This window comes from Cynocephalus volans, chromosome 13 (genome assembly GCF_027409185.1).
Source record: "Cynocephalus volans isolate mCynVol1 chromosome 13, mCynVol1.pri, whole genome shotgun sequence".
NCBI classification, from domain to species: Eukaryota; Metazoa; Chordata; class Mammalia; order Dermoptera; family Cynocephalidae; genus Cynocephalus; species Cynocephalus volans.
This window is the reverse complement of record NC_084472.1, coordinates 109,435,310-109,451,735: the sequence shown is the minus strand read 5'-3', so window position 1 is coordinate 109,451,735 and position 16,426 is coordinate 109,435,310. Positions and strand designations below refer to the sequence as shown.

General features: G+C 38.0%; 1 protein-coding gene and 1 pseudogene across 2 annotated transcripts in view; both read right to left on the bottom strand.

The window, feature by feature from the left end:
- BAG4 (BAG cochaperone 4) overlaps nt 1-16,158 on the bottom strand; it is a 35,593-nt gene extending 19,435 nt beyond the window's left edge. For both annotated transcript variants that reach the window (XM_063077324.1, XM_063077325.1), the window contains exon 1: nt 15,872-16,158. In XM_063077324.1, the coding sequence (XP_062933394.1) occupies nt 15,872-16,138 (267 nt within the window). In that variant the 5' untranslated portion in view covers nt 16,139-16,158. The remainder of the gene's footprint in view (nt 1-15,871) is intronic.
- On the bottom strand, nt 2,079-3,253 carry LOC134362125 (replication factor C subunit 5-like; annotated as a pseudogene).
- Nucleotides 16,159-16,426: the final 268 nt, after the last annotated feature.

Here is a 16,426-nt window from a genome sequence, read left to right as displayed (position 1 = left end):
TTCATATAAATGGAATCACGTATTATGTGATTATCTTGTGACTGGCTTCTTTCATTTAGCATAATGTTTTCAAGGTTCAACTATCTTATAGCATGTATCAGTATTTCATTCTTTTGTGGCCAAATAATATCTCCTTGTATGCAAATACCACATTTTGTTTATCCACTCATCAGTTAACGAACATTTAGATTGTTGTCACATTTTGGCTATCATGAATAATGCTGCTATAAACATTTGTGTACAAGTTTTTATGTGGACATATGCTTTCAGTTCTCTTGGGAGTGGAACTGCTGGGTCACATTTCTGGTATTGTTATTTTTACACTGTTGTGTGGCTGTAGTTGTAAATGAATAATTAATTAGTTATTCTTTTAACAATTTGAGGAACTAGCAAACTTTCCAAAGAGGCTACATCGTTGTACATTCCCATCAACAATGTATGAGGGTTCCAATTTCTCCGCATCCTCGCCAATACTTGTTTTTTCGGGGTTGCTTTATTTTTTCTTGCCATTCTAGTGGGTGTAAAGTGGTATCTCATTTTCATTTGCAGTTTTGATCTGCAGTTCCCTGGTGACTACTGATGTTGAGCATCTTTTCACGAGCTTATTAGTTATCTGTATATCTGCTTTAGAGAAATGTCTATTCAAACGTTTGGCCCATTTTTTAATTGGGTTGCCTTTTTATTGTTAAGTTTTAAGAGTCCTTTATATATCCTAGATACAAGTCCCTTTTCAAGTACGTGATTTGCAAACATTTTCTTCCTTTTCACTTTCTCAAAGTGTCCTTTGAAACACAAAAGTTTTTAATTTTGATGAAGTCCACTTTATCTATTTTTTTTTCTTTTGTTGTAAGTGCTTTTGGTGTCATATCTAAGAAATGAAGCCAAATCCAAAGTAATTAAGATTTATGTCTACATTTTCTTCTAAGAGTTTTATAGTTTTTACTCTTACATTTAGGTCTATAATCTATTTTTGGGTCAATTTTTGTATATGGTGTGAGATAAGTGTCCAACCTCATTCTTTTTGCATGTGATTATCCTATGGTCATGGCACTGTATGTTATAAAACTATTCTTTCTCCCCATTGAATGTTCTTGGTATACTAGTCAAAAATCAATTGACTATAGATATGTAGATTTACTTCTGGATTCTCAATTCTATTCCATTAATCTATATGTCTATCTTTATGCTAGTACCACCCTGTTTTGATCACTTTGACTTTGTAGTAAATTTTGAAATTGGGAAATGTGAATCCTTCAACTTTCTTCTTCTTTTTAAAGACTGTTTTGGCTATAACGGGCCCCTTGCATTTTTATATGAATTTTAGCAGCAGCTTCTCAATTACTGCCATCTTAACAATACTAAGTTTTCTAATCCACAAGCATGAGATATGATTTCATTTATTTCGATCTTTAACTTCTTTCAATCATGTTGAATGTTTTGCACTTTTAAAAAAAAAACAAGCAAGCTGTTTTATTTTTATTGCAAAGAATTCTAATATAAATGCAGCATAACTGCTATAAAACTGCTAATTTGCACAAAAGTCCCAATCCTTTCAGCAGTTCTAGGTTTAGAGTCAGGATTACCTCATGTGCTTTCCCTGCATTAAACAAGTGAGTTCTGTACAACCTCTGGCCCCCAATGGCATAATTTAAAAATTAGCTTTACAAGCGTACTTCAAAAAGTTCGTGGAAATATTTATATTATCTTTCAATTCTATTTTTCCACAAACTTTTTGAAGTACTCCTGTATATTTAAAATTAGCTTTTTCTACTTTCCACACCATAATTAGGAACCTGCTGATAATTCAGTCCATTTTATAAAAATATAATAGTTCTGCTCAAAAATCCATTAACACCTATTCAAAGCAGACACAGAGACAGTGCCAAAGATTAGATTCATAAACTTAATTTTGGAGATGTTCTGTTTCCCTTGAGTTGGAAGACACTTGGACCATATTAGATTTGAAAGCTTTATACTCCCTATCATCCAAGCAAATGAAGGGTAAAAGCCTTAAGACTAAAAAAGATTTATTTTCCTATAAAAGACAAACAGGCAGTACAATAAGATAGTTGTACACATTACAGTTGTTGCACGTTATCCCTGCTCCAAACACCTACAAACACAGTATTTTTTAAATGCCTGCTGACCCATGCCCAGGCCTCTGCAACAATCAGGTCTCTAGTGACTTGAAAAGCAGCAATGAGGGAACTCAGCTGAATCTTCTCATCGGTGTCAACAGAAAGATTGCACTCCAATGTCTATCATTTTGGTCAATAAATTATTCAAACTGAAAATGGAAAGTCAACTCTGTGCACAAACAAGTGTATCTCTGTCAGTTATCATCTAATGCCAACCCCTTCAGAGTTTTCAACTCCATATTTCTGTAGGCTGTGGGAAATCTTCAACATCCAGTCCAGAATGTGGCAATGTCTGACTTGAACGAGTGCCCTGTGCAGGTGTAGACAGTCTCCTCTGTCACCTTCCCAAAGGCCATTTGGGAAGGTGACAAATGGCACCTGCTCGGCAAAATGTTTACAGCCCACTGGAAAAAGTTACAAGTGCTTTCGTCCCTGTTGCTTAGCCCCCCACGGATTTGTCACCCCACTTCCCCTGGGTGACAGAGCCGCAAAGGATTACTCAAAGCCCAGAGGAAAGTGTAATACATTCCATTTTCACTTGTATTAATTTTATCTTCCAGGTGGGGAACCATGAGTTCAGGAGTAAGGGGTTTAAATCAGGAACTCATACAGTGGGGTTACATGGTGGGGATGACTTTTGACAGTTACTGAAAAGGCAAAACCTGGAATTTTCAGTGAATTTCTCAATCACTCTCTTCAAAGTATTCTAGGCATCTTGAATAATAGCATCAGACTCATTGAAGATTACTAGTTTAAAGCCTTTTTAAATATTGTCCTTGTGCTGGCAAAACTCAGGACTGGTCTCTAAACGATATATATTCCTCAGTCCTCTAATGCATTCAGCTTCAAGATCACAGAGTGAAATTCTTTTTCTTTGTAGAGCTGTTTAGCACAGCCTAGCATGGTCAATGTCTTTCCTGTCCCTGGAAGACCACAGAGAAGCAGGTGTGGCAATTAGTCTTCACTGACATATTTCGGAATGGTTCTCAAAATGTCCTGATGACAAATAAGATCATTCAGTGTCTGTGGCCAGTATTTTTCAAACCTGGTCAGGTTCCTGATCTTGGCCGTGTGGGTGGCATTGGCTTCTGCTGCTTGAGCACCGAGGTCTCCATGGTGGGGAGACAAAGGTAAGGGCTGAGGTATACATGTCCTTTAGGCACCTGCACAAATAACCAATCACAGCAATCTCATTTTGCTAAATTTTTTCCTAAGCATTTTACTCTTTTCTTTCCCCCTTATATAAAGATGACCGGTAAGGGGATCTTAACCCTTGACTTGGTGTTGTCAGCACCACGCTCTCGCAAGTGAGCTAATCAGCCATCCCTATATAGGGATCCAAACCCGTGGCCTTGGTGTTACCAGCACCACACTCTCCCAAGTGAGACACGGGCCGGCTCTAGTATTTTACTCTTTTTGAAGCTATTTTAGTTGAAATTATTTTCTTAATTTCATTTTTGGATTTTTCATTGCTATTGTATAGAAATACAAATGATTTTTGTATACTGACCTTGTATCCTGCAACCTTTCTGAACTCGTTTATTACTTCTAATAGTTTTTTTAAGTGGACTCTTTAGGATTTTCTACATATAAAATCATGTCATTTGCAAAGAGAGACAGCTTTACTTTTTCCTTTCCAATTGAATGCCTTTTAATTTTTTTCTTGCCTCACTGCCCTACCTAGAGGCTCCAGTACAATGTTGAATAAAAGTGGCAAGAGCAGACATACTTGTCGTGTTCCTGCTATTAGAGGGAAAGCAACCAGTCTTTTATCACTAGGTATGAGGTTTGCCATGGCTGTTTCATAGAAGTTCTCTATTAGGTTGAGGGAGTTTCCTTGTATTTCTAGCTTAACAAGGGTTTTTATCATAAAACAGTATTGGATTTTGTCAAATGCTTTTTGTGCATCTATTGAGATACATAATCAGGGTTTTTGGTTTTTATTCAATTAATGTGGTGTATTACATTTGTTAATTTTCTAATGTTAAATCAATCTTATATTCCTGGAATAAATCCTCCTTGGTCATGCTATATAATTCTTGATATATATTTCTGGATTTGGTTTGCTAATATTTTGCTGAGGATTTTTCTATCTATAGTCATAGAAAAGATTGGCCTATAGTTTTCTCTTCTTGTGATGTCTTTGTCCAGTTTTGGAATCAGGGTTATACAATAATGGCTTCATAGAATAAGTTGATAAGTGTTCCCTTCTTTTCTATTTTTTAGAAGAGTTGGTAAAGAATTGGAATAAATTCTTTGGTCGAATTCGCTCGTGAAGCCATTTGGGCTTGGGCTTTCCTTGTGGATAGTTTTTTAAAATTACTAATTCAATCTCTTTACTTGTTATAGGTCTATTCAGATTTTCTATTTCTTCTTGAAACAGTTTTGGTAGTTTATATCTTTCTAGTAATTTTTCCACTTCATCTAAGTTATCTAATTTATTGGCACTGAATTACTCATAGTATTCCATTATGATCCTTTTGAAAGGTCAGTAATAATGTCCCCTCTTTCATTTCTGATTCTAGTGTTTGAGTTTTCTCTCTTTTTTTCTGAGTCAACTTAGTTAAGATTTATCAGTTTTGTTTATCTTCTCAAAGAACTGGCTTTTAAATGCACCGATTTCTCTATTGTTTCTCTGTGCTCTATTTCAGTAATTTCTACTCTGATTTTACTATTTCCTCCCTTCTGCTTGCTTTAGGTTTAATTTTCTCTTTTTTTCCCCCAGTGTCTTAGGATGGAATATTCAAGATATTTCTTCTTTTTTAATATAGGCATTTACCACTCTAAATTTCCCTCTAAAGTACTACTTTAGCTGCATCTCATCAATTTTGGCAGGTTATATCTTCATTCTCATTCACTTCAAATTTTTATTTCCCTTTTGACAACTTCTTTAATCACTCATTATTTAGAAATGTGTTATTTCATTTCCACATACAGTCATCCTTTGGTATCTGTGGGGGATTGGTTCCAGGACCTACCACAGATAGCAAAATCTGGAAATGCTCAATTCCCTTATATAACATGGCAGTGTTTGCATATAACCTATACACATTCTCCCAAACACTTTAAATTATCTCTAAATTACTTATAATACTTAATACAATGCCTACACATCACGTCATTTGTGTGGATTCAACATAGTACTTGGTAAGGAAATTCAAGTTTTGTTTTTGGAACTTTGTGGAATTCTTTTTGTCTGAACATTTTCAGTCCACAGTTAGTTGAATCCCACGGATATGGAGGGCTGACTATTGAGTTTCCCGAAGTTTTTCCTTCTATTGATTTCTAATTTCATTACATTATGGTTAGAGAACATACTTTGTATTATTTCTATTCTTTTAAATATATTAAGGTTTGTTTTATGGCCTAGCAAATGGTCTATCCTGCAGAATGTTCTATGTGCACTTGAGAAGAATGTATACAGCAGTCCCCCCTTATCTGCAAAGGATACATTCCAAGACCCAAAGTGGATGTCTGAAACCTCACGTAGTACCAAAGCCTATATATATATTGTTTTTTCCTTTGCACACATACCTATGATAAAGCTTATTTTATAAATTAGGCACAGTAAGAGATTAAGAATAACTAATAATAAGGGCCGACCCCGTGGCTCACTCGGGAGAGAGCGGCGCTGGGAGCACCGAGGCCGCGGGTTCGGATCCTATAAAGGGATGGCTGGTGCGCTCACTGGCTGAGCGCGGTGCGGGCAACACCACGCCAAGGGTTGCGATCCCCTTACCGGGTCACACACACACACACAAAAAAAATAAAATAAAATAATAAGTAAATAAAAATTTTTTAAAAAAAGAATAACTAATAATAAAATAGAACAATCGTAACAATATGTTATTATAAAAGTTACATGAATGTGGTCTCTCCCTCTGTCTCTGTGTCTCAAAATAGCTTCCTGTACTGTAATCATCTATTTTCAGACCACAGTTGACTGCGAGTAACTGAAAGGACGAAAAGTGAAACTATGGATAAGGCGGGACTAATCTATTGCTGTTGGGTGGAACGTTATAGAGACGTCTGTTAGATCTACTTAGTGTACAGTGTTGTTTATGCCTTCTACTTCCTTGATGATCTATGTCTAATTGTTCTATCCATTACTGAGAGTGGGGTACTGAAGTCTCTATTATTAATGCATTACCTAGTTCTCCCTCCATTTCTGTAAGTTTTTTTTTTTCATGTGTTTTGGTATTCTGGGTATTCTGTTAGTAGGAATGTATATTATCTTTTAATTCTATTTTTCCACGAACTTTTTTTTTTATTTTAAAGATGACCGGTAAGGGGACTTGGTGTTGTCAGCACCATGCTCACCAGTGAGCTAACTGGCCATCCCTATATGGGATCTGAACCCGTGGCCTCGGTGTTATCAGCACCGCACTTACGGGATGGCCCCTTTCCACTAACTTTTTGAAGTATTCTCGAATTTATAATTGTTATATCTTCCTGATGAATTGACCTTTTCATCATTATAAAATGTCCCTTTTTATCGCTAGTAACATTTTTTGTTTTAAAGTCTATTTTATATGATATTAATATAACTCCAGCTCACTTGTGGTTGCTGTTTGCATATTTCTTTTTCCACTCATTTACTTTCAAGATATTTGTATCTTTAAATCTTAAGTGTATCACCGACAGACACCATATAGTTGGATCTTTTTTTTTTTTTTTGCTAAGCAAAGGCAAAGGATCTTTTATTTTTAAATCCAGTCTGACAATCTCTACCCTTTGATTGGACTGTTTAATCCATTCACATTTAATGTTGCTCTTGATATAGTTGGATTTGGATATGCCATTTTTTTAAATAGAGATTACTCCTTCTATATATATTGCCATTGTATTTTTTTCTTTTTTATATGTCTCATGGGTGTTTTTGTCCTCTATTCTACTTTTACTCCTTCCTTCTGCATTAAGTGAATATTTTCTAATGTAGCATTTTCATTTCTTTAACGGTTTCATTTTTTTTCCTTAGTAGTTACTCTTTGGCTAACAATATACACCTTAACTTATCAGAATCAGCTTCTGATTTATAGGAACTTAATTCCAGTAATATAGAAATGTTACTCCTATATAGCTCTATTTCCTTTCCTCCTTTTTTGTGATATTATCTATATTGCAGCTACAAATGTTACAAACCCAACATTACATTGCTATACTTATTAATTTATATAATTTTATTTCTTTTAAAGAATCTCAGAAAAGAAAGGAGTGCAAGTGTATATTTGTATCTTTTGTTATAGTAACTTTATCATTTCTGTTGGTGCTTTAATGGTGGCCCACATTTCTCTGATGCTCTGTTTTTCTTCAATCTTTTTTTTCTCTCATCTTCATATTGCATAACCTGTAGTGATCTGTTTTCTTTTCTTTTTTTTTTTTTTTTTATCATTATTGTACTGATCTGTTTTCAAGTTTGCTAATTCTTTCTTCTGCCAGTTCAAATCTACTGTTGAGGCCCTCTAGAGAATTTTTCATTTTAGCTGTTGTACTTTTCAACTTCAGAATTTCTATTTGGTTCTTTTTTATAATTCCTATCTCTTTACTGATTTTCTTTATTTGATGAGACATTGTCATCACACCTTCCTTTACTTTACTTTCTTTAATCATAGTTTCCTTCAGTTCTTTGAACATAAAATATAATGGCTACATTGAAGTCTTTGTCTATTAAATCTGACATCCGGTAACTTTCATAAGGAGTTTCTATTACCTGCTTTTTTTCTGGTGTATGGGTCATAGATTCCCATTTCTTTGCATGCCTTATAATTTTCTGCTGGAAACCAAACATTTTAGATACTATGTTTTAGCTACTAGGTCCCATAACTCCCACATCAGGCTTGTTATTCTTATTTGCTTGTTTGTTTAGCAATTAGCTGGATTATTTTTGTGAAGACTATTTCCTCCCACCCCTCCAGCCTGAAGTGGGTGATGTTGCTCCTTAAGTGGGTGTAGGCTTGGGTATGTCCACAGTCAACCCAGAAGACAGAGGTTTTGGCAAGACTGTCTTTGACTGTATCCTTCCCTGGCCACACCTAACCATTAAAGCTCCACTAATTTCCAGCTGATTGCTCTATTGTTTCCAACATGACTTTGGGGCACAAATAGCTCCACAGACTAATTCAATCAAATTTGGGTCCCTTTGAAGGGTACTTCCCAAAGCCAATGTTTGAGATTTGTTCTGACCCCACAGGCATCCTCCTAGCTGTTACTTTTCCGGTTCTTGCCAACAAACTAGTCAGCCTACAGTTTAGCCTATATCTCCAATGAATTTACCAATCTCCTCCCAATTGCCTTGCAGGACAACCTCCACAATTTTTTTTTTTTTTTTTGAGAACTTCTTTAAGCTTGAGCTTCTCCACACTCTGCTGGAAATGAAGTCAGTTCCTTTGGGAAAAGAATAGGGGCTGCCCATTTTACAGCCTGCTTCTGCCTCCAGATAAAACATCTGAACCACTCTCTACAGCTGGGGTGGGGACACTAATGCATTTCTCTGAGTGGCAGTTCTGCTTCAAGAGCGGAGCACCCAGGGGAAGGGAAGTCTGTAGACTCAGGTCTTCTTGGCTTGACAAGCTAGGATAAGGGTGATTGGAGCACCAGTATTCTCAGCAGCACCCTGCACAAGGTAGTCTCCATCCTAGAACTTAGCCCCAGGAACAGATAGCTCGGGCAAAATGAGAAATGCTGATGCACTTCCCTCCTGGGATGAAAACCTTCTGACTTGGGGGTGGGGGTGGGGATAGATGGGAGGATGTAAGGAGCCCTGTGTTCTTGGATGCACCACTCTGGAGTGAGTTTCTGTGATGCTGAGCTGGGAGAAGGAAGGAATGGAACAGGTATTGGTTCAAATATCACAGACTTTCACTGTTCTTACTGGGTTTTAATAGATTTTCTTGAATAAATGTTTCTTCATTTGCTGTATTCCCTAGGACCATTTCCAGAAACTTTAATTGGTTGTTTTTTAAAAATAACATTCACCAGTTTCACTGGGGACTGGATCCACAGACACCTCATGCTATCATGCCAGATCTGGAACCTGGTGTTACCTTGAACTTATTTTATGTATTATTGTTAGATTATGCAAATATTTGTCATTATTTTAATATTGTTAGAAATGGAGATTTTCTGAATAAAAGTAATAAATACAAAGAAGTAAAAAAAAAAATCCTATAATGTTAAGTTTGAGTTCATGTAAGTATGAACTCATTTATTTTTCTATTTAAAAATACTTATTTTATAATTCTGTCCATTGAAAAGGTCTAGAAGCAGTGACAATACAATAACAATTAATACGCCAGGCATCCAACTGTAACTCTGTACCAGTTGTTAAGCTATTGTCCCTCAGCTTCAAACACAGCTTTCTAAACCTGGCTCTGTGATGCAAGACTGGAAGTCTGCAAACACTTCTCCTTTGCCAGCTTTCTCATTTTTTGGTTCTGCCAACACAGGACACTAGGCTAGAGGAGGGAAAATGGACTTGCTCCTTCCCATTTGCTTGCTGTTTTTGTTAGCAATGCTATTCGACCTGGAAGCACCAGTCAGTCAATAACAGTCTCCAGCTTCTTTTGTTTTTTTCAGAATGCCCTCAGAACTACCAGTACCAGCAAGGCAGCACCACCTCCTGGGTTCCAGCTCCATGAGGCCATTCCTCCAAGTTTCCAGGTTCTAATAACTCCAACCTCTTTCCTCTATTGCCTGTGCCTAGGAATTGTAGCCACTTCCTGCAGTTACTCTCTTCTGTGTTACTTCTGTTTTCTCTTTTTCCCTTTACAGAACTCCAGTAACTGTTTAACTAATTTCCTAAATCAAATTCTCTTTTAAAAGAACTAGGTGTGGTTGCTGTTTTCTTGCCTGGATCCTGACTTATACAGCTCCTAAATATAATTCTCCATTGGGAAACAAAAACAAAGAAACAATCAAGTTCTCTTAAAGGAATAGCTGATTATATGTTTTGGGACAGAATATACACAAAATGGTCTGGGACTCTCTATTGTATCAGAAATCAAGGAAGCTACCAAATATCAATGGATCATGTCCAAAGGAGTTAGAAGCCAAGAAGGGGCTCCCACTGGCATAATATGGGATCACTCAAACATCAGAAAGAATGAATGCAACTGATTGAAACACATTCAATACACTGAATGTATATGTGTATGTATACATGTATATATAGTCACATACATACATATGTGTATGTTACAAAAATGAGTTTATAATGATACTTTAAAAAATGAGAAACAATTCCTTTTCTGTAATTTTAATGGGGTTTAGAGATGAAATTAAATCTTAAATTCTTATCCTAGAACTTTTTTCTTTTTTTTAAAGATAAATATATCTATATTTTGGTTGTGGTAGTAGTTACATAATTGTATGTATTTGTCAAAACTCACAGAACTGTACCCTAAAAAGGGGGACATTTACTATATGTAAATTACACCATAATTTTTCAAAATGAAAAAAATTATGTCCTTAATGAAGCACTAAAAGTCTTAATAAAAAGATTGTCTTCACCTCTTTTTTTTTTTTTTTTTTTTTTTTTGTCGTTTTTTCGTGACCGGCACTCAGCCAGTGAGTGCACCGGTCAGTCCTATATAGGATCCGAACCCGCGGCGGGAGCGTCGCCGCGCTCCCAGCGCAGCACTCTACCAAGTGCGCCACGGGCTCGGCCCTTCACCTCTTTTTTTTTGTTTGCTTTTTTCCTACTTTTGGACAAAATGAGACAAATCTAAAAATATCCCCAGTAACAATGAAGGTCTGTGGCTCACGGACCTCCTAACATAACACTAATTCTATGAAATGACATTTGGTTTCACAGGAAACTGGTTAAAGATGAACTCTATTCTATAAACTAAGTTGCCAATTTTATCATGTGCCTAACTCTTCGCAAACTTTTTAACTACACACTAGGGCAATTAACATAGAGGAAAAAGTTTACAAAGCATCCACAACATGTAAACCATGTACAAATGGATATATTCATTACTTCTCCTACCCCAATAACTTCTTTTCGATAAATACTTTACTCTTCATTTTCAGCATTAATTGAATTTATTACATGCAAAATTCAAAAGAATTCAAGGTTATTGTAAAAACAATTAAACTAATAATCTTCAAGTACCTTATGTGATAGCCCCTCTGTACCATACCTAATGTTTCTATAAAATGGAAGGTTACTGAACCCATGAAAATATTTCTGTAATATTTTCTTAGATCAAAAATAGATAATTTTAAATATATTTATAGTAATTTCAATGTGATATTCTAAGCTTTTAAAGTTGACTGAAACCGGGCCGGCCTGTGGCTCACTCGGGAGAGTGTGGTGCTGATAACACCAAGGCCGCGGGTTCGGATCCCACATAGGGATGGCCAGTTTCCTCACTTGGGTGAGCGTGGTGCTGACAACACCAAGTCAAGGGTTAAGATCCCCTCACTGGTCATCTTTTAAAAATAAATAAATAAATAAATAAAGTTGACTGAAACATAAACTAAAACAAAGGTAATAGAAGGTTTTCACAAGTGGTTATAAAGTTTTCGTGGCAAAGGAAATTTGATTAAAATTATATAAGAAAACTAATTTATTTTATTTTATTTTTTGAGAAGTATCTAAATCTCAGATGAAGGCTGGAGTCAACTCCTTTCATTTTTATCTTAGAACTAACTAGTTATGTAAGAAGTAGATGTATGGTTAAATTTACAAAGTGACTTATCAACATTCCTCCAAAAGGTAACACCAAACCAAGCAAATCCAACAGCAGAGTAATCTGAGTAGTGCTGGTACTACATAAGTTCCATTAACAAATTTGCTTGTACTTTTCAGAATTGGATAAAAACTATTACGAAAATATACTATAAATTATTTGTATAGCCATATATTCCAAAATCACTAATAAATCACCTTATGCTCCTACATTGACCATCATTCCAATTTTTTTTTATGTTCAATCTCATTTTGGTCTCTTCCATGTATCTCTACAATTTCTCCTTTTCCCCTAGCACCTGGTTCAAACATTTACCATTTAAATTTCCCAGTGTACCCCATTCTACTTTCATTACTCTCAGATAAGCTAGCCTCCCATTCCATCAAGAAAGGAGGCCAGCACCTGTAAACTCCATCAATATCCCTCCCCTCCAGCTCCAAACTTACTTTTTCCCCCTGTAGATCAGAAGAGGCTTCTCAACTCTTCTCCTAACTTCTTAGTCCTATTTTCCCCAAGCTATTCTCCATCCTTTTGTTTGCATCTTTTTCTGAATCTACTAGTTCAGTCTCCTCTGCTTAAAAACATACTCAAGCTACCTAATCCCAAAAATTCTTCCCTAAATTGTGGTTCCCAGTCAAGTGGCCTTCTCGTCCAGACCTCCCTTTCACTACTTTAATACTATTCTAAACTCCCACCACTAAAACCAACAGTATCTTTTAAATTACCAAATCCAACAGCTTCTCGTCAGTTCTCATATCACTTACTTCCAAAATAATTGTCTTTTTTGGTTTGCATTGGACGACTTTCCTGATCCTCCTACTGTCTTTCAACTATTCTCTCTCATTGTCTTCTGGATCCTCTTTCTCTATCTCCTTTTCTAGACTGTCAAAGATCTCCCCCCCGTAACATTACCCAGTTTGGTAATTCAGTCATGCTTATATCTGATGACTCTCAAATCACTATCTCAACCCTGCCCCCCCACCTCCCACCTGAGTCCCACACCTATCATTTTGCTTCCACAGGCAACAACTCCTGAATGCCAAAAAGCTTAAAATTCAACATTAAAAACCAAAGCGAAAACAGAAAATCACAAATCTCTCTCTAATCAATTCCATACACTGCATCCAGAGCTTGGCGCTCGGTAGCTATTCTGACTAACTGGCTTCCGGCCGAAATGAAATAAAGGCAGCACATAAGGGTTTACCTTGCCAAGTTTTTGTATTTTGTTAAGCTCCTATCTTAACCGATCCTTAGTTCTTTTGCTACAGAACGAAATCATTATTTTCCTTCCTATTCCTCCTCCTCTGTATGTAAAATACAAAAGCTTCAAAATCATCTGTTTCTCCCACATACCTCACTTCCAATTGATATTATCCTCCTAATTCTACCTTTGAAACTCTTTCAAATCTACGCAACTTATTTTGAAATGCATCCAAAAAATAAGATGGAGAGATGTGATAAAACAAATATAATAATAAAATGCTAACTACAGAATCTAGGTGGTAGATATATGGGTATTCACTTATAATTTTTTCAACTTTTCTGTAAGTTTGAATTGTTTTGTAATAAAATTTCTTCAAAAATTTTGCTGGAGAAAAAAAGGTCTCTACATTCAGACATTGCTCAAGTACATGCCCTTTTCCCCACTCTTCTGAACTACTCTGGGAGCAAAACTGAGCTCCCTCTCAGGTTCCTTCCTGTTGTAACCATCCTCCAAGTTGGCTCCCAATAATCCCTGCCCCGTAATATTCACACCTTGTGACATAGTCTCCCACATTGGATCAGATGGCTCTCTGTAACAAATAGTACGCAGCAGAAGTGATGGTAAGTCACCTCCAAGACTAGGTTGAAGAGACTCCCATTTCTGTCTTGGCACACTCTCCCTGATGACTTATTCTGTGGAAACATGTAAATCACCTAGGGATCTTGTTAAAATACATACTCTGATTCAGTAGGTCTGAAGCAGGGCCTGAGATACAGCGTTTACAACAAGCTCCTAGGTAAAACAGATGCTGCTAGTTCAGGGATCAAACCACAGTGCTACAAGTATAGCTAACAAGGTAAAAAAAAGTTTTACTCTTTACAAAAAGGCAGTAGATTCCCAATTTTTTTCCTGCCATATTTAAACATGTTAATATAGTCATGTATTTGTTATGGTTCAGTGTAATATCATCTCTATAGATCCAATTCCATACAACAGTGTTTCTCAAACATTAATGTGCATATGAATCACCTGGGGATCTTAATAAATTGCGGCAGTAAGTCTGGGAAGTGGAGAGATTTCTAACAGCCTCACAAGTGACACTGAAGCTTCTGGTCCATGGACCACACTTTTTGAGTAGCAAGGTTTTAAAAGGGTCCTATACTTTTTTTTTAAAGTTTGAAAGATTTGATAATATAGAAATATAAAACTTATATGTAAAAGCCCAAAAGAAGTAAGCCATCAGTTTAGAGGTCCTCTCCTCTTTGCCTTCAACTGATTTTTGGTCTCTTTGGTCTAAACTGGCCACTTATAGGCCAAGCTTTTCATCATTCTACTCTGCCATGGGATTAAAGTCCCACACCCTACTTATTCCAGATTTAGGCAGAGAAAATATGAATTGTTCTTTACAATTAACCTCACTACCACGTGTTTTTTCTCAATTTAAAAAATTGAGATATAATTAACATACCATAAAACCCATCCTTTTAAAGTATACAATTCAGTGATTTTTAGTATATTTAGAATTGTGCCACTATCACTTCTAACTTTAGAATACTTCATCACCCCAAAAAGAAACCCCATACACTCCCCAACACCTCCAGTCCCCCAATCTCTGGCAATCACTAATCTGTCTCTATGGATTTACCTACTCTGGACATTTCATATAAATGGAATCATACAACACGCAGTCTTTGTGACTGGCTTTGTTCATGTAGTATGATGTTTTCAAGGTTCATTCATGTTGTAGCATGTATCCATACTTCATTCCATTATTCTGCCAAATAATACGCAGATTCCATTGCATGAATATACCATATTTTGTTTATCCATTCATCAACTGATGGATATTTGGGTTATTTCCACTTTTTGGCTAATATGCTATGGCTAATGGTGTTATGAATATGTGTTGTATAAGTTTCTATGTGAAGATATGTTTTCAGTTCTTTTGGTTATAAACCTAGGGATGAACTTGCTGGGTCATATGCTAACTCTATGCTCAGTGTTTTGAGGAACTACCAAACTATTTTCCAAAGCACTGCACGATTTTACACTACACCAGCAATGTACGAGAATTTCACAACTACATTTTCAACAAATGAGGATGTCATAATTCCTGAATGACATAAAGATAACCCCCTACTAAGAATATTGCAATAACAGAACAGAAGCATATTTCCGGCAGGAATATAGAGAAATAAAACGTTACAGGTCCAAGTATATTAAGCAAGTGAGTTCATCTTTCAGAGCCTTCGGTTCCTTATTCGAAAATAGGGATACTGTAATGACATTTACCCTGCGGTCGCCTTGAAGATTAAACAAAACACTCGACGTAAAGGTGCTTTAAAAACCAATTATTCGTGATTCAATCCCGAGCAAAGCATTAGGGGCAAAGGGCTAAATGCTCTGATCCCCTCCCCGCGGGAGGGTTGCTGAGCGACGACGGGGGCTGCAGCCACCTCCCTTCTGGGGAGGGCCGGCCGCCGCGCCACGCAGGATGAATTGTCACAGCTCGAGGAGCAGAGCCGTGTCACTCCAGCCCAACGTCGCTCCAGGAGAGCGACCCCGCAGCCTGCTCCCGAGCCCAGTCAGTCAGCACAGGACCTTTTTTCCTTTTCAGTGGTCGCAGACACGTTTGCTGTGGTCGAAGCATAGAAGGCCGAAGGCAACACAAGCACATCCCTCCACCTACCATCCCAGTCAGTCTCTCCAACACCCCTGAGGAGAACAAATATGAAACCCGACCCGTGACGAGCCCGGAGGTGAACCAACCCCAATACCCGCCCCACCCAGGCTCGCCTGTCGAATCCCCCTGGGACAGACGGTGCAGAGCTTACTTGGTGGCTTCCTCCAGCTCGGCCCGGCTCCGGCCAGGCGCCTCCAGAGGGATAGTAGCCATCGCCGGCGCCTTCCCCCGTCCAGGAGGGTTCAGCCGGGCCGCCCCCGCGCACCCGCCAGGAGACGGGAGGCTGCGGAGGTTCGGAACGGAGGGGATATAAGGGCGGAGGTGGGTGCACCGGCACGTCTCCACCCCCTGGCCCGTAATAGCGTCCGTAAGACGGACCATCGCTGGGGCCGTAGCCGGAGCGCCTCAGGGCCGACATGGGCTCCGCTACCCAGAAGCGATTCCCGCCCCCCACGACCGGCTCATTGCGCAGGCGCCTGTGGGGAAGAGGGATTGGAGAGCCGTGGAGAGGGTCGGACGACAACAGCCAATCCCGGGCCTGGTCCCGCCCCTTCGGCCGCCGCGCTGGGAGAACTAAGGGACGGAGGTTCGTGATGGGGTCTCGGACAGGAAAGCGATGGGAGGAACCGTGTTCCTTGAGGGACAACGCACTTCCCCACCATCCGTCCAATCTAGATTCCTCTTCCCCAATTCCCAGGGACAGGCA